The 23,049-nt window shown below is 36.4% G+C and overlaps 1 protein-coding gene across 1 annotated transcript in view; it reads right to left on the bottom strand.

The window, feature by feature from the left end:
- Positions 1 to 23,049, bottom strand: part of ADAMTS19 (ADAM metallopeptidase with thrombospondin type 1 motif 19) — a 274,154-nt gene that overhangs the window by 47,152 nt on the left and 203,953 nt on the right. Inside the window, exon 16 of the mRNA XM_037802030.1 lies at positions 21,568 to 21,648. Within this exon, the coding sequence (XP_037657958.1) occupies positions 21,568 to 21,648 (81 nt within the window). The remainder of the gene's footprint in view (positions 1 to 21,567; positions 21,649 to 23,049) is intronic.

Raw genomic sequence — 23,049 nt, 5'->3', positions numbered from 1 at the left:
TGGCGAAATCTGTAAGTTTTTGCAGCCAGGGGACACCTGCGCCCCTCTTTGCCAGGCTCAGTCCCGTGGGAGGAGGGGCCGTCAGTGCTGGGAAGGAGAAGGGAGAACTGCAGTGGCAACTCTTATCGGAAACTCATTCTACTGATCCAAACTCCAACCATAGATAGACTGAGACCAGACACCAGAGAATCTGAGAGCAGCCAGCCTAGCAGAGAGGAGACAGGCATAGCAAAAAACAACAAAGAAAAACTCCAAAATAAAAGCGGAGGATTTCTGGAGTTCTGGTGAACATAGAAAGGGGAAGGGCAGAGCTCAGGCCCTGAGGCTCATATGCAAATTCTGAAGAAAAACTGATCTCTCCGCCCCCTGGATCTTTCCTTAATGGCCCTAATTGCTTTGTCTCTTAGTATTTCAATAACCTATTAGATCTACGAGGAGGGCTTTTTTTTTTTCATTTTTACCTTTTTTTTCCTGTTTCTAAAACAATTACTCTAAGAAGCCCAATACAGAAAGCCTCAAAGACTTGCAATTTGGGCAGGTCAAGACAAGAGGAGAACTAAGAGAGCTCTGAGACAAAAGGCAATAACCCAGTGGCTGAGAAAATTCACTCAACACCACAACTTCCCAAGAAAAGGGGGGTGTCCACTCACAGCCATCATCCTGGTGGACAGGAAACACTCCTGCCCATCGCCAGCCCCATAGCCCAGAGCTGCCCCAGACAACCCAATGTGACGGAAGTGCTTCAAATAACATGCACACATCACAAAACTGGGCGTGGACATTAGCCTTCCCTACACCCTCAGCTGGTTGTCCCAGAGTTGGGAAGGTGTAGCAGTGTGAATTAACAAAGCCCCATTCAGCCATCATTTCAGCAGACTGGGAGCCTCCCTACACAGCCCAGCAGCCCAGAACCGCTCTGGGGGGACGGCACTCACTTGGGAGATAGCACAGTCAACCCTCAACAGAGGACCAGGGGTGCACGGCCTGGAAGAGGGACCCACTCGCAAGTCTCAGGAGCCATACTCCAATACCAAGGACTTGTGGGTCAGTGGCAGAGACAAACTGTGGCAGGACTGAACTGAAGGATTAGACTATTGCAGCAGCTTTAAAATTCCAGGAACACCAGGGAGATTTGATTATTACAGCCACCCCCCCTCCCTGACTGCCCAGACCCACGCCCCGTATACAGGGCGGGCAACACCAACTACACACGCAAGCATAGTACACCAATTGGACCCCACAAGACACACTCCCCCATTCACCACAAAGGCAAAGCAGGGGAGAACTGGCTTGTGGAGAACAGGTGGCTCGTGGACGCCACCTGCTGGTTAGTTAGAGAAAGTGTACTCCACGAAGCTGCAGATCTGATAAATTAGAGATAAGGACTTCAATTGGTCTACAAATCCTAAAAGAACCCGATCAAGTTAAGAAAATGCCAAGAGGCCAAAAATAACAGAAAATTAAAAAGCATATGAATAAACCAGACGATATGGATAACCCAAGCCCAAGCACCCAAATCAAAAGATCAAAAGAGACACAGTCCCTAGAGCAGCTACACAAAGAACTAAAGATGAACAATGAGACCATAGTACGGGATACAAAGGATATCAAGAAGACCCTAGAAGAGCATAAAGAAGACATTGCAAGACTAAATAAAAAAATAGATGATCTTATGGAAATTAAAGAAACTGTTGACCAAATTAAAAAGATTCTGGACACTAATAGCACAAGACTACAGGAAGTTGAACAACGAATCAGTGACCTCGAAGATGACAGAATGGAAAATGAAAGCATAAAAGAAAGAATGGGGAAAAAAATTGAAAAAATCGAAATGGACCTCAGGGATATGACAGATAATATAAAACGTCTGAATATAAGACTCATTGGTGTTCCACAAGGGGAAGAAAAGCGTAAAGGTCTAGGAAGAGTATTCAAAGAAATTGTTGGGGAAAACTTCCCAAATCTTCTAAACAACATAAATACACAAATCATAAACGCCCAGTGAACTCCAAATAGAATAAATCCAAATAAACCCACTCCGAGACATATTCTGATCACTCTGTCAAACACGGAAGAGAAGGAGCAAGTTCTGAAAGCAGCAAGAGAAAAGCAATTCACCACATACAAAGGAAACAGCATAAGACTAAGTAGTGACTACTCAGCAGCCACCATGGAGACGAGAAGGCAGTGGCATGATATATTTAAAATTCTGAGTGAGAAAAATTTCCAACCAAGAATACTTTATCCAGCAAAGCTCTCCTTCAAATTTGAGGGAGAGCTTAAATTTTTCAAAGACAAACAAATGCTGAGAGATTTTGCTAACAAGAGACCTGCCCTACTGGAGATACTAAAGGGAGCCCTACAGACAGAGATACAAAGAAAGGACAGGGAGACTTGGAGAAAGGTTCAGTACTAAAGAGATTCGGTATGGGTACAATAAAGGATGATAAAAGAGAGAGGGGAAAAATATATATGACAAACATAAACCAAAGGATAAGATGGCTGATTCAAGAAATGCCTTCACGGTTATAATGTTGAATGTAAATGGATTAAACTCACCAATTAAAAGATATAGATTCACAGAATGGATCAAAAAAAATGAACCATCAATATGTTGCATACAGGAGACTCATCTTAGACACAGGGACACAAAGAAATTGAAAGTGAAAGGATGGAAAAAAATATTTCATGCAAGCTACAGCCAAAAGAAAGCAGGTGTAGCAATATTAATCTCAGATAAAATAGACTTTAAATGCAGGGATGTTTTGAGAGACAAAGAAGGCCACTACATACTAATAAAAGAGGCAATTCAACAAGAAGAAATAACAATCATAAATGTCTATGCACCCAATCAAGGTGCCACAAAATACATGAGACAAACACTGGCAAAACTAAAGGAAGCAATTGATGTTTCCACAATAATTGCGGGAGACTTCAACACATCACTCTCTCCTATACATAGATCAACCAGACAGAAGACCAATAAGGAAATTGAAAATCTAAACAATCTGATAAATGAATTAGATTTAACAGACATATACAGAACATTACATCCCAAATCACCAGGATACACATACTTTTCTAGTGCTCACGGAACTTTCTCCAGAATAGATCATATGCCGGGACATAAAACAAGCCTCAATAAATTTAAAAAGATTGAAATTATTCAAAGCACATTCTTTAACCACAATGGAATATAATTAGAAGTCAATAACCATCAGAGACTTAGAAAATTCACAAATAACTGGAGGTTAAACAACGCACTCCTAAACAATCAGTGGGTTAAAGAAGAAATAGCAAGAGAAATTGCTAAATATATAGAGATGAATGAAAATAAGAACACAACATACCAAAACCTATGGGATGCAGCAAAAGCAGTACTGAGGGGGAAATTTATAGCACTAAACGCATATATTAAAAAGGAAGAAAGAGCCAAAATGAAAGAACTAATGGATCAACTGAAGAAGCTAGAAAATGAACAGCAAACCAATCCTAAACCAAGTACAAGAAAAGAAATAACAAGGATTAAAGCAGAAATAAATGACATGGAGAACAAAAAAACAATAGAGAGGATAAATATCACCAAAAGTTGGTTCTTTGAGAGAATCAACAAGATTGACAAGCCCCTAGCTAGACTGACAAAATCAGAAAGAGAGAAGACCCATATAAACAAAATAATGAATGAAAAAGGTGACATAACTGCAGATCCTGAAGAAATTTTAAAAATTATAAGAGGATACAATGAACAACTGTATGGCAACAAACTGGATAATGTAGAGGAAATGGACAATTTCCTGGAAACATATGAACAACCTAGACTGACCAGAGAAGAAATAGAAGACCTCAATCAACCCATCACAAGCAAAGAGATCCAATCAGTCATCAAAAATCTTCCCACAAATAAATGCCCAGGGCCAGATGGCTTCACAGGGGAATTCTACCAAACTTTCCAGAAAGAACTGACACCAATCTTACTCAAACTCTTTCAAAACATTGAAGAAAATGAAACACTACCTAACTCATTTTATGAAGCTAACATCAATCTAATACCAAAACCAGGCAAAGATGCTACAAAAAAGGAAAACTACCGGCCAATCTCCCTAAAGAATATAGACGCAAAAATTCTCAACAAAATACTTGCAAATCGAATCCAAAGACACATTAAAAAAATCATACACCATGACCAAGTGGGGTTCATTCCAGGCATGCAAGGATGGTTTAACATAAGAAAATCAATCAATGTATTAGAACACATTAAAAATTTGAAAGGGAAAAATCAAATGATCATCTCAATAGATGCTGAAAAAGCATTTGACAAAATCCAACATCCCTTTTTGATAAAAACAATTCAAAAGGTAGGAATTGAAGGAAACTTCCTCAATATGATGAAGAGCATATATGAAAAACCCACAGCCAGCATAGTACTCAATGGTGAGAGACTGAAAGCCTTCCCTCTAAGATCACGAAGAAGACAAGGATGCCCACTGCACCACTGTTATTCAACATTGTGCTGGAAGTGCTAACCAGGGCAATCCGGCAAGACAAAGAAATAAAAGGCATCCAAATTGGAAAAGAAGAAGTAAAACTGTCACTGTTTGCAGATGATATGATCTTATATCTGGAAAACCCTGAGAAATTGACGATACAGCTACCAGAGCTAATAAACAAATTTAGCAAAGTAGCGGGATACAAGATTAATGCACATAAGTCAGTAATGTTTCTATATGCTAGAAATGAACAAACTGAAGAGACACTCAAGAAAAAGATACCATTTTCAATAGCAACTAAAAAAATCAAGTACCTAGGAATAAACTTAACCAAAGATGTAAAAGACCTATACAAAGAAAACTACATAACTGTACTAAAAGAAATAGAAGGGGACCTTAAAAGATGGAAAAATATTCCATGTTCATGGATAGGAAGGCTAAATGTCATTAAGATGTCAATTCTACCCAAACTCATCTACAGATTCAATGCAATCCCAATCAAAATTCCAACAACCTACTTTGCAGACTTGGAAAAGCTAGTTATCAAATTTATTTGGAAAGGGAAGATGCCTCGAATTGGTAAAGACACTCTGAAAAAGAAAAACGAAGTGGGAGGACTTACACTCCCTGACTTTGAAGCTTATTATAAAGCCACAGTTGTCAAAACAGCATGGTACTGGCACAAAGACAGACATATAGATCAATGGAATCAAACTGAGAATTCAGAGATAGACCCCCAGATCTATGGCTGACTGATCTTTGATAAGGCCCCCAAAGTCACTGAACTGGGTCATAATGGTCTTTTCAACAAATGTGGCTGGGAGAGTTGGATATCCATATCCAAAAGAATGAAAGAGGACCCCTACCTCACACCCTACACAAAAATTAACTCAAAATGGACCAAAGATCTCAATATAAAAGAAAGTACCATAAAACTCCTAGAAGATAATGTAGGAAAACATCTTCAAGACCTTGTATTAGGTGGCCACTTCCTAGACTTTACACCCAAAGCACAAGCAACAAAAGAAAAAATAGGTAAATGGGAACTCCTCAAAGTTAGAAGTTTCTGTACCTTAAAGGAATTTCTCAAAAAGGTAAAGAGGCAGCCAACTCAATGGGAAAAAATTTTTGGAAACCACGTATCTGACAAAAGACTGATATCTTGCATACATAAAGAAATCCTACAACTCAATGACAATAGTACAGGCAGCCCAATTATAAAATGGGCAAAAGATATGAAAAGACAGTTCTCTGAAGCGGAAATACAAATGGCCAAGAAACACATGAAAAAATGTTCAGCTTCACTAGCTATTAGAGAGATGCAAATTAAGACCACAATGAGATACCATCTCACACCGATTAGAATGGCTGCCATTAAACAAACAGGAAACTACAAATGCTGGAGGGGATGTGGAGAAATTGGAACTCTTATTCATTGTTTGTGGGACTGTATAATGGTTCAGCCACTCTGGAAGCCAGTCTGGCAGTTTCTTAGAAAACTAGATATAGAGTTATCGTTCAACCCAGCGATTGCACTTCTCGGTATATACCCGGATGATCAGAAAGCAGTGACATGAACAGATAGCTACATGCCAATGTTCATAGCAGCATTATTCACAATTGCTAAGAGATGGAAACAACCCAAATGTCCTTCAACAGATGAGTGGATAAATAAAATGTATATACACACGATGGAATACTACACGGCAGTAAGAAGGAATGATCTCGTGAAACATATGACAACATGGATGAACCTTGATGACATAATGCTGAGCGAAATAAGCCAGGCACAAAAAGAGAAATATTATATGCTACCACTAATGTGAACTTTGAAAAATGTAAAACAAATGGTTTATAATGTAGAATGTAGGGGAACTAGTGATAGAGAGCAAGTAAGGAAGGGGGAACAATAATCCAAGAAGAACAGATAAGCTATCATGGGTAAATTTAACACTCTGGGAATGCCCAGGAATGACTATGGTCTGTTAATTTCTGATGGGTATAGTAGGAACATGTTCACAGAACTGTTGCTATATTAGGTAACTTTCTTGGGGTAGAGTAGGAACTTGTTGGAAGTAAAGTAGTTATCTTAGGTTAGTTGTCTTTTTCTTACTCGCTTGTTATGGTCTCTTTGAAATGTTCTTTTATTGTATTTTTAAGTTTTTTTTTTTTATTTTTTATTTAAAAAAAAAAGTTAAAAAAAAAACAAGGAAAAAAATATGTAGAGCCCCCTTGAGGAGCCTGTGGAGAATGCAGGGGTATTGGCCTATCCCACCTTGATGGTTGCTAACATGACCACAGACATAGGGGACTGGTGGTTTGATGGGTTGAGCCCTCTAGCACAGGATTTACCCTTGGGAAGACTGTTGCTGCAAAGGAGAGGCTACCCCTCCCTATAATTGTGCCTAAGAGCCTCCTCCCAAATGCCTCTTTGTTGCTCATATGTAGCCCTCTCTCTCTACCTAAGCCAACTTGAAAGGTGAAATCACTGCCCTCCCCCCTACATGGGATCAGACACCCAAGGGAGTGAATCTCCCTGGCAATGTGGAATATGACTCCCGGGGAGGAATGTAGACCTGGCATCATGGGATGGAGAACATCTTCTTGACCAAAAGAGGGATGTGAAAGGAAATGAAATAAGCTTCAGTGGCAGAGAGTTTCCAAAAGGAGCCAAGAGGTCACTCTGGTGGGCACTCTTATACACAATTTAGACAACCCTTTTTAGGTTGTAAAGAATTGCGGTAGCTGGTGGTAAGATACCTGAAACTATCAAACTACAACCCAGAACCCATGAATCTCGAAGACAATTGTATAAAAATGTAGCTTATGAGGGGTGACAATGGGATTGGGAAAGCCATAAGGACCACACTCCCCTTTGTCTAGTTTACGGAGGATGAGTAGAAAAATAGGGGAAGGAAACAAACAAACAAACAGACAAAGGTACCCAGTGTTCTTTTTTACTTTAATTGCTCTTTTTCACTTTAATTATTATTTCTGTTATTTTTGTGTGTGTGCTAATGAAGGTGTCAGGGATTGATTTAGGTGATGAATGTACAACTATGTAATGGTACTGTGAACAATTGAATGTACGATTTGTTTTGTATGACTGCATGGTATGTGAATATATCTCAATAAAATGAAGATTTAAAAAAAAACAGAAAGACATTTACATGAAGATTCACTGAATACTTTTATGGCAAAATTCTATGAAAATGTTTTAATAACATAAGCTCATAAGTCATACTAAAAATATTAATCAATGCTAAATTGATAAAAAATTTACAATTTTGGGTAAAAGTTAAAGAATTTCCTGTATTGAAAGTATTTAAATATTTTGAGAACTATTTATGGACTAGATTTATACTGTGATGAGTGTGATCCCTTTTTTTCTGTATTTTAATATATTTTCAGGGCACAATTATGAAGGAATGATTTCTAATATAAAATATTACAAAATTCTCTAATAAATTTCTAACAAAAATACCTTAAGAAACCAAAACCTCACAGAGTGGTTAGAGGTCTGCTATTTTAAACTCAATTGCTAGTCTTGGAATTTGGCATTCCCCAGAAAGTGGCATATTCATGGACCTGTGAACACATACAATTTATTAGTTTAGTAGCAACCCTCCATGAAGAATCAATACTGTATGTGTGTGATGTTTTTTTGGGTTTTGTTTTTGTTTTGTTTTATATTCATTAACTTTAAAAATGTGATTTCAGAAATTCTGTTTTTGACATGACTGAATAACTGCAACAGCATGTGCTCTTTCATTGGAACACTGAACAACACATGAAACAACTGTCCTCAGACATTGGACAACTGACAACAGAGAACTATGACCTCTTTGATAATAAGAACAAATGATGTGGGCCCTAAAATTACCTTGGTTTTCTGCCTAAAGTTATTAACCAGGCCCCACCACAGAGAGATGCTCTAAGCAGAGCGTGGTTGTCTCAGTGAGATGAGAACACAGAAAAGACAGCTGGAATCTGTAGCATGGAGTCCTTGAGAAGAGGAAATTGCACAGACAAAGATATTCAGAAAACTGCAAAGGGGTCTTTTAAAGCCTGTGGCTAAATACTAGCTGAAAATAAGGAGGGTGGGACTCTCTAAGGCTGGGCAAAAAAAAACAAAAAAAACAAAAAAAACAGCTATCTTGGAACTCTAAACTGTAAAACTCCTAGAGCTCAGATAAGTTTGGGAGACATTTTAGTTCTATCAATTATAGTGGGGAAATCTTACTGATCCTTCAGAGGGGACCCTGGAAAGGTAACATCTTAGAAATAAGCTTAACTAGTACTAGAGTAACAGCTACTCTTGACTCACTTAAAAATATAAAGCTTGAAAAAGTCTCAAGAGGGTCATGCAGATCCGCAAGTAAATTAACAGCCAAACAAAAAATGAAATCCAACACTCACTAAAGAAAAACAAAATCCAGTCACTCAACAATGTCACATTAACAATGTCCAGTATACAACCAAAAATTACTGAATATGAAGAAGTCAGAAAAAGTGACGCATAACCAGAGGGACAATCAATCAATAAAATTAGTCTCAGAAATGACAGAGATGATGGAACTAGCAAAAAACAACTTTAAAACAGCTATTATAACCATGATTAGTATGCATATGGACTTAAGGAAAATATGCAATATTGAAGAGATATGAAAACCATGAAAAGAAGCATGTCAAATTTCTCAGAATAGAAAAATATAATATCTGAAACAAAAAATTCACTAGATGGGTTTGAGAGCAGCTTATACCTTACAATGGAAGATCAATGAACCAAAAAAAAAAAAAAAAACAAGAATCAGGGACATGTGGGGCAAAACCTGGAAGACTCACACATGTGTAACTGGAAGCCCAGGAAGGTGGCTGGGAGGAAGGGAGGAGAACCATTATTTGATGATATAATGCTCATTTTTTTTCTGCCCAAAATTTGATGAACGCTCTAAGCCATATATCTCAAAAGTGCAATTTGAAACCCAAGCAGGATAAGCAGTAAGAAAACCATACCAAGTGACATCATAATCTTAGAATATAAAGTATTATATGAAATTGATCAAGGCATTGGGTCAAATCTTAGAAGTGGCCAAAGAAAAGACACATTATATATAGGGGAAAAAAGATTTAAACATGCTCTATACATATTATCATGAATACTGCTAGCAAAAAGACAATGAAACATCACCTTTAAAATGATAAAAACAAAACAAAGTAAAACAAACCAAAACAATATCTAGAATTCCATATCTAGTGAAAATATCCATCAAATATGAAAGCAGAATAAATTTATTTTCAAACAAACAAAACCTGAGAAATTGTGCTGCCAGCAGACTTCCTCTCCATGAAATGTTAAAGGATGGTTTTCAGGCAGAAAGAAAATGATTACAGATAGAAACATGTTTACATGAAGACACGAAGAATGCTGGTATCGGTAAATATGTAAAGAAAGATAAAATATTTGTCCTCCTTAAAAAATTCTGTATAATATAATTGACAATTTAAAACAAAATGTTTACAATGTATCTTTGTGTTTAAAACATATGAAGAAATAAAATGTATACTAGAAAAAAGAAGGGGAAGTAGATTAGGGGAAATACATTGTTTTAAGGAGATTTCACCATATATGAAGTGGTATAATATAGTTTGAAAGGAGACTGTAAGAAGTTAAAATGCATATTGAAACCCTAGAGCAACCTTAAAAACAGAAAACAAGAGATATGGCTAATAAGCAAATGGAGGAGATAAAAAGGAATACTGAAAAAAAAATACTCATTCCAAAGGAACCCAAGGATAGAGGAAAAAGGGAATAAAGGAGAGATGGAACAAATAGAAAACATTCAAACCTAATGTATCATAATTAAATTATGTTTAAAGGACAAAGGGCATTGGTTAAAAGACAAAGATTATCAGACTGGGGGATGGGGGAAGACCCAGCAATATATAGTTTATAAGAATGAATTTTAAATATAAAGATATAGATAGGTTAAAAGTAAAAAGACGGAAAAAAGATGTTTCACGCAACACTAATCATAACATAGATGCATTGTTTATATTAATATCAGATAGCATAGACTTTTTCTCAGAGATAAAAAGAAATATTTCATAAATGATAAAAAGGGACAATTTATTAAGGAGACCCAACAATCCTAAATATTTAACGGAAAAATGCATGGAGCAAAAACATGCATAATTGAAAGAATACATAGAAAAATTCACAATTTTTAGTTGGAGATTGCATTACTTCTGGGCCGGTTTGTATATATTATGTTCCCCACTAAAAGCCATATTCTTTGATGCAGCCTTGTGGGGGAAGACGTATTAGTGTTGATTAACTTGGAACCCTTGGGTTAGGTGTTTCCATTGAGATGTGACCCACCCAACTGTAGGTGATAACTCTGGTTGGATAATTTCCATGGAGACATGGCCCCATCCATTCAGTTTGGGCCTTGATTGGTTCACTGGAGTCCTATAAAAGCTCAGACAGAAGGAGCTCATAGCTAGCTGTTGCTGAGACAGACATTTTTGAAGACGGCCTTGGAAGCTGATGCAGACATTTTGGAGAACGCCATTTTGAAACACACCCCGGGAGCAAGCAGATGCTAGCCACATGCCTTACCAGCTAACAGAGGTTTTCTGGATGCCAATGGCCTTTCTCCAGTGAAGGTACCCTTTGTTGAAGGACACTTTATGGCCTTAAGACTGTAACTGTGTAACCAAGTAAGCCCCCTTTATAAAAGCCATTAGCAAACTGGAACAACTTCTCTTTCCATAATTGATAAAATGAGGAAAATCAGTAAGAATATAGAAGTCTACAAACAAATGGACCCAATATGTATAGAAAAGAACTACAGTTAACTGCAGGATACATATCCTTTTCAAGTAGAGATGGAATATTAACCAAGATAGGCTATATAAAAACAAGTCTTAATTGAAATCATACTAGTTCCTCTCACCACAACAGATTTAAATGAGAAACCAGTAACAAAATGTCTAATAAAAAATCTCAAGCATTTTGAAATTAAAGCATACATTTATAGATAACCCATGGGTCAAAGTAGAAATAACAAGAGAAATTTAAAAATATTTTGAACTAAAAATGCAGCTTATAAAGTCTGTGGAATGCAGCTAAAGCAGTGCTTAGATATAATTTTATAGCTTTAAATTGTCATATTAGGAAAAGAGGAAAGGAATAAAATCAGCAGTCTGAGTTTATGCCTTAAGAACATGGAATTAAAAGAGCAATTTTAAGCCATAGCAAATAGAAGGAAGAAAACAATAAAGATAAGAGCAGAAATGAGATAGATAGAAAATAGATTAACAATAGAAGCAATCGATATTAAAAGTTGGTTATTTGAAAAGATCAAAGAAATGATAAAACCCAAGCTCAATTAGTTAAGAAACAATGAAAGACAAATTAATATCAGAAATGAGAGTGACATTGCTATATATTTTGCAGATATTGAAGTTTAATTAGGGAATACAATCAATAAATTTAAGCCAATAAATTTGCAAGATAGGTGAAATGGATAAATGCCTTAAAATAATTTATATTTTATATATATATATAAAATCTTATGTACATATATACAAATATAAACTTATATGTAACTTATATGTACATACAATGTTTTTTATAAATATAAGGTCATACATATAAGGTTATTCAGATGTTCTTTTTCTTTTGTGTCAGTTTTGGTAAATGGTTATATATATTTATGTGTGTATATACACATATAAACTTATGTATATTAAAGACATTAAGTTGGTATTTTAAAACTTCCCTATACAGAAAACATTTAAGGAAGAAATAATACAAGTCTTATAAAAGTTTATTTGAAAATTGAGGAGGAGAGGCACAGGATTATTCAAATGTACTGGAAATGTTATTTGTCTTGAGGTGGATAATAAATATACATATGTTCATTTTACAGTTTCCTTTATAACAAATTATTAGTTAAGAATATTCATTTGAATCTATTAAATATTAGTAAAATCATATTTTTATGTATTCTGGATTATAAGTCCTTTTCAAGATATTGCAAACTTTTTTCCAGGATTTTTATTTTCCCTCTAAAGTTTTATTTTGATGAAATAGAGCATATAAATTTTTTGCTTTTAGGGTTAGTATTTTTGTATGTCTAGTGTAACAAATCTTTGTTTACTCCAAGGTTGTGAAGACTTTCTTTCACGTTTTTTTCCTAGAACTTTTAGAGTTTTACCTTTTCTGTTTAGAGCTCTAATCATTTTGAATTAATCTTCATGTATGACACAAAGGAGGGGTCAGGGCTAATTTTTTTCCACAAAAGTCTAGTTGTTTGAGCACCATTTGTTTAAAGATTATCATCTTTCCTCTGCATCTTGGTTGGAAGTCAGTGGACTATATATCTATGTGTTCCATCTCTCACTATGATAATGAATTTGTCACTTTTTCTCTGTCAATTTTTGCTTTAAAGTGTTGACACTATATTCCTGGGTTCATATAATTTAAAAATATAATACCTTTCTGATGAATTGAATTAATTTTCTGACATTTTATCCTGAGCAATGCTTTTTGCTTTAAAGTGAATTTTGACTTATATTACCATGGCTGCACCAGTTTTCTTTGCCTTGTATTTTTCTGATATAGTTTTTCCATTCTTTTGTTTTCAGTATTTTTGGATCTTATGGTACACACACATACACACACACACACATGCACATATATATGAAATATCATATACCTGGGGATATTTTAAAAATCTTTTATTGTTAACTAGAAATTTTAGTCCTTAAATATTTATTAAAATTGTTACATTTTGACTCATTTATACCATCTTACTTTGTGCTTACTCTTTTTCCCTGTTTCTTGTTTATTTCTTTTATGTTTATCTTCTTTTCTGTTGATTGAGTTTTTTAAAAATTTCATTTCTAAAAATTATTTTTGGTTCTTTATAAAAACTCTTCAATCTATTTCATAGTCTTATTTGTTATCCTTATTTTCAAATCCCTCTTTTTATATTTAAATATATTAACTGTAATTGCTTTTATATTTTCTAAATATACAAATACTTGTATTTTTGTGTCTGATTCTGCTCTCCTTTGTTTCTACTATGCTTTGCTCATGGTATTTGTTTCCTTTTGTGCTTTTGAATTTTTTTTCAACTGTAAAATTATATTTGTTGAACTTTATACAATTTCTTGATGCCTGATTTGAAGGTGCATTCCTTCAGAGGATTTTCACTGACTATGCCAGCGCCAGTAACCCTGGTACCCACGTTAAAATATATGTTTGTCTTGGGGGGTTGGGGCCTCATAGTAAGGCTAAATTGGTGCTACAAATGCTTGTGAGGGTTTGCTTTGGGTTTTCTACTTCCATCTAGTACCGAAGTCAATAAATAGAAATTTTCTTCTTTTGTAGTGCAAAGTCATTTCTCTCTCTTTCATACTGAGCATGTAACTCTTTGGGGTCTTTGTTTCATGCTGGAAGTGGGTCTCCTATTAGATTGCCCACTGTGTAATGGCCAGTAAACTTCACTTTTTGTCCAGTGTCCCTGCAGCTACTAAATTACAAGCCTGGGGCTTCAAAATCAGCCTAATACGCTGGGTTCCTGCTCCCACCTGGATTTTGCCATTTGAGGGTTTCTTAAACTCTTTCCAGTTCTGAGGCAAATTTTAAGTGCTTTTTTTTTTCTTTTGTTTTTTGTTCAGTATAAGCTGTTTTCTTTGTTTTAATTTTTATTTTGAAATAATTCAAACTTACAGTAACAGTTGCAAAAATAATACAAACCCCATACACAGAACTCCAGCATACCCCAACCCCCCTCCATCAATACCTCGATCTACCAACTTTAATATTTTGTCACTTTACCATTTCTTTCTTTCCCTCCCTCCCTGTCTATCATCCATCATCTATTGCTCTGTCTTCTGAACACATGAGAGCAAGTTGCACACATCCTTGAACAAATAATAAAATTCACATATACATTTCCTATGAACAAGAATATTCATTTATGTAATCACATTAAGTGTAGTTAAGAAGTTCAAGAAATTTAACACTGATATAAAGCTTATATTCTATTTTTCATTTTTTTCTTATGTCCCAATTGTGTCCTTTTGAGCCTTTTCTCCTCTATTCTTAGATCTCATCCAGGATCATCCTTGGCATTTAATTGTCATTATCTATTTAGACTGTCTTTTTTTCAATTGTGGAAACATATATACAGCATAAATTTTCCCATTCCAACCCCTCCCAAGCATTCCATTTAGTGGGATTAATCACATTCACAATATTGCAATGCCATCACCTTCCCATCATCCATTACTAGAAATTTCCCTTCACCCCAAACAGAAACCCTACACTCATTTCTTTATTAACTCCCCATTGCCCCTTCCCCCACTTCTCGTAACCCGTACTCTATGTTTCATCTCTATGATCATATTCCCTGATACTTTGTGTTTACCGTGGGACTTAAATTTAACATCTTAAGTCTACAACAATCTTGTTTTCTTTGATACCAACTTAACTTCAACAGGACATGTAAACCATGTTCCTATATTCCTTCATTCCCCCACCTTTATCTAGTTCTTGTCACAAATTACATATTTTACATTGAGTCCAAAACTACTGATTTATCATTACAGTTTATGTATTTTAGATCCTGTAGGAAGTAAATAGTGGAGTTACAAATAAAAAATACAGTAGTATTGGTATTTATATTTACCATGAGATCCTTACTGGAAATCTTTATTTCTTCATGTGGTTTCAGTCAATTGTTTAGTGTCCCTTTCTTTCAGTCTGCACAATTCCCTTTAGCATTTCTTATAGGACTGATCTACTGGTGATGAATTCCCTCAGCTTTTGATTATCCAGAAATGTTTTCATCTCCTCCTCATTTTTAACCTCCAGGTGTTTGTGAATTTTCTAAGTCTCTGATGGTTATTGACTTCTATTTGTATTCCACTGTGGTCAGAGAATGTGCTTTGATTAATTTCAATTTTTTTTAAATTTATTGAGGCTTGTTTTATGTCCCAGCTTATGGTCTATTCTGGAGAGAGTTCTGTGATCACTAGAGAAGAATATGTGTCCTGGTGATTTGGGATGTAATGTTCTATATATGTCTGTTAAATTTCTCTATATCTCTCTCTTCTTTCTTTGTTTCTCTGTTGGTAGGGTTCCCTTTAGTATCTGAAGTAGGGCAGGTCTTTTATTGGCAAAATCTTTCAGCATTTGGTTGTCTGTGAAAAATTTAAGCTCTCCCTCAAATTTGAAGGAGAGTTTTGCTGGATAAAGTATTCTTGGTTGGAATTTTTTCTCTCTCAGAATTTTAAATATGTCATGCCACTGCCTTCTCGCCTCCATGGTGGCTGCTGAGTAGTCACTACTTAGTCTTATGTTGTTTCCTTTGTATGTGGTGAATTGCTTTTCTCTTGCTGCTTTCAGAACTTGCTCCTTCTCTTCAGTATTTTACAGTTTGATCAAAATATGTCTTGAAGTGGGTTTATTTGGATTTATTCTATTTAGAGTCTGCTGGGCATTTATGTTTTGTGTATTTATATTGTGTAGAAGGTTTGGGAAGTTTTCCCCAACAGTTTCTTTGAATACTCTTTCTAGACGTTTATCTTTTGAGCAGTTTGAATGTATTATGCTCCCCAAATGCCATCATCTTTGATGTAATCTTGTGTGGGCAGACCTATCAGTGTTAGATTGTAATTCTTTGAGTGTTTCCATGGAGATGTGCCCCACCCAACTGTGGGTGATGACTCTGATTGGATAATTTCCATGGAGGTGTTGGGCTGCCCTTTGGGTGGGTCTGAATTAAATTACTGGAGCACTATATAAACTCAGACAGAAGGAGCAAGCTGCTACAGCCAAGAGGGACACTTTGTAGAATGCACTGGAACTGAGAGAGGAGCTTCAGCTTACAGAGACATTTTGGAGATGACCTTTGAAAGGAGACTTTTGCTCCAGAGAAGCTAAGAGAGGACAAATACCCCAAGAGCAACTAAGGGTGACATTTTTGAGGAGCTGAAGCCTAGAGAGGAACATCCTAGGAGACAGCCATTTTGAAAGCAGAACTTGGAGCAGACACTGGCTGTGTGCCTTCCCAGCTAACAGAGGTTTTCTGGATGCCATCTGCCATCTTCCAGTGAAGGTACCTGATCGTTGATGCATTACCTCGGACACTTTATGCCCTTAAGACTGTAACTGTGTAACCAAATAAACCTCCTTTTATAAAAGCCAACCCATTTCTGGTGTTTTGCATTCCAGCAGCATTAGCAAACTAGAACACCTTTCTCTTCCCCTCCTGGGACACTAATGAGTTTTATATTTGGACGTTTTATTTTATCTATTATATCCCTGAGATCCATTTTGATTTTTTCAATTTTTTTCCCCATTCTTTCTTTTGTTCTTTCATATTTCGTTCCGTGGTTCTCGAAGTTGCTGAGTTGTTGTTCAGCTTTCTCTAGTCTTGTACTATGAGTATCCAGAATCTTTTGAATTTGGTCAACAGTTTCCTTTATTTCCATAAGATCATCAATTTTTTTATTTACTCTTGCAATTTCTTCTTTATGCTCTTCTAGGGTCTTCTTCATGTCCTTTATATCCTGTGCCATGCTCTTCTTCATGTCTTTTATATCCCGTGCCATGTTCTCATTGCTTGTCTTTAGTTCTTTGATTAATTGCTCCAAGTACTGTGTCTCCTCTGATCTTTTGATTTGGGTGTTTGGGTTTGGGTTATCCATATCATCTGGTTTTATCATATGCTTTAAAATTTTCTGTTGTTTTTGGGCTTGTTAGCTTTACTTGACAGGGTTCTTTTAGGATATGAAGGGTTGTTCAGACACCAATCTCTAATTTGTCAGGTCTGCAGCTTGGTGGCATACACTTTCTCTAACTAACCAGCAGATGGCATCCACAAGTCACCTATTCCCCCCAAGTCAGTTCTCCCCAACTTTGTCTTTGTGGAGTGTGGGGTCTGGTTCTTGTGGGGTCCAGTTGGTGCACCAAGTTTGGGTTTGTTGTTGGTGCTGTCTGCCTTGAATATGGGGCATGTGTCTGAGTGGTTAGGGAGTCAGAGCAGCTTTAATAATCAAACCTCCCGGGTGTTCCTAGAGATTTAAGGCTGTTGCAAGAGTCTAAACCTTCATTTCAGTCTCGCCACAGATTGTCTCTGCTGCTGACCCACAAGTCCTTGATATTGGCATAGGATCCCTGGGATTTCTGGGTGGGTTCCTCTTCCCAGCTGTACCCCTCTAGGCCTCTGCTGAGGGAAGGCTGTGCTACATCACAAGTGTGCGCCATCCCTCAAGGGAAGCCCTGGGACGCCAGGCCATGCAGGGGCATTCCAAGCCTGCTGTAAAGATGGCTGAATGGGGCGTGTTAATTTCCTCCTTTTCACACAGCTCCATCTTCCCAGCTCCGCGAAAATTAGCTGTGGGTGCACGAAAGGCTATTGTCCATGCCCAATACTGTGCAGTGTGTGTGGCATTGCTGGAAACACTTCCCGTCACACTGGGTCCCTTGGTGCAGCTCTGAGCTGTGGCTCCAGTGCCAGGCAGAAGCATCCCCAGCCCACCGGGAAGATGGCTGCAAGGGGCATGGTTTTTTTTTCCTTTTTGGCTTACCTCTGCCCTCTTCACTCCAAGACAACTAGCAGTGGGTGTGCAAAAGTCTATCTTCCATGCCACATATTGAGGCATTCTCACAGCCCTTTCCTGCTGTGCTTCACTGTGTGGTTCTCGCTGCTGTATCTGCAGCTGCTCCAGGGTTTGTTTTTTTAAAAGAACTAGTCCATCTCCAAACATGAACCCACGGTTTCCCCACACTGCAGCGCAGCTGCCGGACTTTCAGCTGGCTCACTCACTTGTTTCAGAATGCAGACTCCCGGTTTCACCAAGTGCATGGTCCCTGTGGATTTAGCCGACCTTGTCCAGCTGGTGCATCACTGGAACTGGTGTTCTGGGTCACTTTCTGGCCTCTGTCTAGTATTTTTCATGGCGGTGTTTTTTTGCCCTGTCTCTCCTAGCCACCATCTTAGGTTCTTCTAAACTGTTTTCAATGAGAGGTTTGTCCATAGTAGGTAGCGTGAAAAACTACAAGCGAGGTAAACTGACCTATATGATGTTTTACATATTTTTCATAATCACAAGTTGCAATGATTTTGTCAGGATATAACACATGGTCTATTTGAAGTATTCTCTGTTTTAGGCTTTTGGTAAATTATTAATACATGATAGAGCCACATTCTTCAGGAAAGCAAATAATAATTGCACATGGGGATACAGTTCAAAGAGAGAGTAATAAAAAAAGAATAATTGTATAAGGAGAGGATTAGATGTCTCCTATGAAATAATATATAGTTTGATGTAGACAAGTTAATTTGTTAGGAATGATAAGTTTGCCAAGGTTCTATTTTCCTTTCTTTTCGCTAAAGCCATTTTCAGATGAAGATTTCCAACAACTTCCTTCCCACGTCTGAAAGAGCCTTTAGGAAATGTGATTTATGGTATGTATCCTCTGCCAGGTATTTAGGCCTGAAATCTAGGACTTCAATACTGTGTCATTTTTTTTCTCCTCCAAAGTGTCCCTCATCCATATGTCCAACCTTAATAAATGGGATTTCTTCTTGGCCAGTTGTTTAAGTCAGAATCTTAGAAGTTATTCTTGAATCTTCATTCTCTATCAACCCCCACATCCTTTCTTCAGCCAATTCCATCAGTTAAACTTCTTAGATGTCTCTGGAAACCTGTGAGATTTTTCCTTTCCTACTGTCACTTCTCTTGTTCAGACCAGTTTCATTGCTTGATTGGATTATGTAACTGGTCCCTTAGCTTCCATTCTCATACCCTTCAAATTGTTCATCAAGATAATTATTCTTTTTCCCCCTCAGGTAAGAAGGAAATTTAGTGGATTCTTGAATAAGCACAATAACATATTAATATTTTCAACATCGATTTAATCTTCAAAGTACCATTCAGGATATTTAGGAGCACAGATGTCATTTCTTTATAAAAGTAAAAGACCCTGGTAACTTATGCTCAAAACTAAGTATAAGGAGAACTCATAATAATTAAGTGCAGGCACTTACGACAGATTTGAGATTCAAGTTTTAAATTGTATGGCCTTTCAATTACAAATAGTCATTGGCAATTCTTGTTTAGAGATCTGGGACAGGGAAGGAAAATGGAATTTGGCAGAATTGGAGACAGTGATGAGAGAAGAAAACAATCATTTCATGATACATACCCCACTGAGTTGATTGTATGCAATAAAGTGATCATATAAGTTAAAAAAGGAAAAGAAAAGAGGTAATTTGTGGGACGTTCAAGGAAAACTTGTTGATGTATACTTTAACATTAAAAGTTGTATGGAAGGCAATGATTTAAAAAAAAAAGATAAAGGCAATGTAATTCAGTACCTAAGAATCCACATGGTGTGGCAGATTGCTTAGGTTCAAATCTAGGATCAAAGCTTCCAAGATGTGTGACCTTGGATAAGTAATTTAAACTCTTTGTTCCTCTGTTTCCTGATTTCAAAAATACGAATTCTAGTAGTACCTGCTATTTCCGAGGTACTGATGACGCATTTGGTAATTTATATCCAATTAACATGTAAAGTCATGGAGTTAGATGTGATTCCCTAGGAGAGAAGAGGGCAAGGCCTAGGCCTGAGTCCTATAATATGGGAAAATTTGGAGACCATTAAGATGTTGAGGATCCAAAAAAAGAGACCAGTTAAAGGGTATCCAGTGAAGTAGGGGAGTTCAGGCTCACAGAAAAAAGAGAGAAAGTGTTTAATGAATTAAGAAGTGGTGATTGGTTTTGAATGCTGTTTACAGGCCACGTAACAAGTGACCATTGGATTTGTCAACATGGAGAGCATTTGCTGACCTTGAAAAAGGCAGTTACTGTGGGGGAAGAGGGAGATAGAAAACAAGACTGGATTAGTTGGAGGAGCTGGAAAATAAGGAATGGGAGACAGCATGGAGATGTCATACTTGTAAATCTGCCTGGTTTATTTAGCCACATTTGTTAGGTGACAAAAAAATCAGGAGTACAATGTAGAATTTTGTAGAATTTGAGACAATTCCATTGGAAACATCCATATCCCTTTTAAGCTTGGAAAGAAAGAAAATGTATACCCAAGTGTGTAATAGCCATTTGTCTGATATTGAAAAAGTGTACTGAAATCATCCAGATTTTCCCCCAAATCTTCAAAAACTGTATTAAAGCACTAATCTGAATTTGGAAATCTGGGTTGTTTTACTAGCATTTAAAATGTATTTAAAAACCGTATTAGGTAAAAATAGAGAAAATGTATATCACATGACAAAGGATTTCTTCCACTGTCCTCCTTCTTCAAATTTTCCTACTCCCAGAAAGCAAATTCTAATGAAGAAAATAATGCAATTCTAGCATAGACCTTTTTCAATGTTGTAAAGTACAAACAATCAAATACTTATTTTGCATATACGAATGGTTTCCTTATTTGGACACTATCACTCATTTGAAAAGGAACAATGAGGACATATTTGTAAAAAAAAAATAGGCAAGAAGTCTTTCTGTAAAGATAATATAAACATGATGTTTAAATTCTGGGAGAATATTTAGTCTTCTGCCTTGCTTAATCACATTAGATCCCTATTATCTATGGATGCTACAACTTTAAAGATCATTCCATGTAATTTAGTCAGATTGAAATTTTAATACATAAGTAATGTATATTTTGACAATTTAGTGTTTTCTTTTTCATATATGTAGAAATCATTAATTAACCTAGCTAAAATACTAAAATAGCTGATATAATGTTTTTCAATAACAATATAAAAAATTTTTAAAACTATCAATGAGGTTTTTTTCACATAGACTAACATGTGGAAGCAATTTGTACGCCCCCAAAAACATATAGACTTTTGTTCCTGGGAAGTCCTTGGGAGAGAAGGAAAGAAATTCCTACTTGATATGACAAGAAGTGCTTCTTGGGAAATTCAAATACGTAACTAGAAACAGATTGGCTTCCTCATCATCATAGAGCTTTCAGGGCACGGAGTTTGGTTAGTACTTAAATTATCTCTGGGTCTGCAACACAGGTTACCTAAATAACTATGTGCTGGTTTTTCCTCCACAACTTTGATTCTTCTTGCTCCAGCAGGTATAACCAGCACTTCTACATAACCTGTAAGAATCAATAAAAAAAAATGAAATAAATCTTGAGTTCTTATTAGACAATTTTACTTGATTGACTTTCCTTTTTTCACTTTTTGTTTTGGTGCTGATGTTTGCTATGATATTTCACTACCTGTGGGAAGAAAAGAACTTGCATTTAAAAGTTGCCATGATTTCAAGCAATAAAATTTCTTGGAAAAGATTCTGAGTCTACAGTACTATTCAGGGCCAATAGAAATGATATTTTATATTAAATAGCTCACCAATACTTCAGAATTGAGAGGCGAGAGAAAGCACAGTGGGATAGCCCAGTTATAAATACGGTAGATCTTAGATTAAGTAACCTAAGATTCTGCTTTGGGGCTACTTTAAGTTAGAAAGTGTGGAAAAGAAGAAAACTCAGCTGGGGAGAATAAAGCTGGCCTGACACAGGTCTGTGGAGCAGTTAAGTATAAGGAAGGACAAGAAAGACAAAGCATTCCCTGGAGGGGATTAACACAGGGATTTGAAACTGAAGATGGAGACAAGTAAGTGCAAGGCAAACCAAGCAACAGTTTCACCTTTGGAAGTGTCAGAGAGTTGGAAGCAAAACACAAGTAGGTGTTTTTCAGGAAAGAGTTCTTAGCAGAGGTTAGGAATACAGTACTAGAAGTGAAATAACATAAGGTAAAGTGGAATAAGAAGGAGTGTGCAAAAAAGTTAGGATCAAGATTTCAATTAGTTTAGTGACAGAACAGGCACCTATTTTTGGCTAAATAGTTATGTTTTTAATATCATATCACAAAATATTAGCAAATAGAATCCAACAATGTATAAAAAGAATTATACAACATGACCAAGTCAGATTTGCAAGGTGGTTAAGCATTTGAAAGTCAATTAATTTAATCCATCACATCAATAGGCTAAGGAAAAAAAGTATGTGATCATATCAACAGATGCAGAGAAAGCATTTGACAAAATCCAGCACCCATTCATGATTAAAAAAAAAAAAAAAAAACTCTCAGCAAACTGGGAATAGAGGGGAACTTTCTCAACATGTTAAAGAACATACACAAAAAACCTACAGCCAACATATTTAATGATGAGAAACTAGATGCTTTTTCTGTAAGATCAGAAACAAGACAAGGTTGTCCCTTCTCACCTCCTATTCAACATTTTATTGGAAATCCTAGCTAACTTAATAAGACAAGGAAAGGAAATAAAAGGTATACATATTGGGAAGGAAGAAATAAAACTGCCTTCGCTCACAGATAATAGAAAGAATTGGCAAAAAAAACTGCTAGAACTAATAATACAATTATAGCAAGGTCGTAGGATACAAGGTCAATTGCTTTACTATATACCAGCAGTGAAAATTGGGATTTGAAATTAAAAACGCAACACCAATTATGCTAGCACGAAAAAAGGTATA

Source organism: Choloepus didactylus, chromosome 13 (assembly GCF_015220235.1).
Source record: "Choloepus didactylus isolate mChoDid1 chromosome 13, mChoDid1.pri, whole genome shotgun sequence".
In the NCBI taxonomy this organism is placed as follows: domain Eukaryota; kingdom Metazoa; phylum Chordata; class Mammalia; order Pilosa; family Megalonychidae; genus Choloepus; species Choloepus didactylus.
This window is presented reverse-complemented; position numbering and strand designations above follow the sequence as displayed.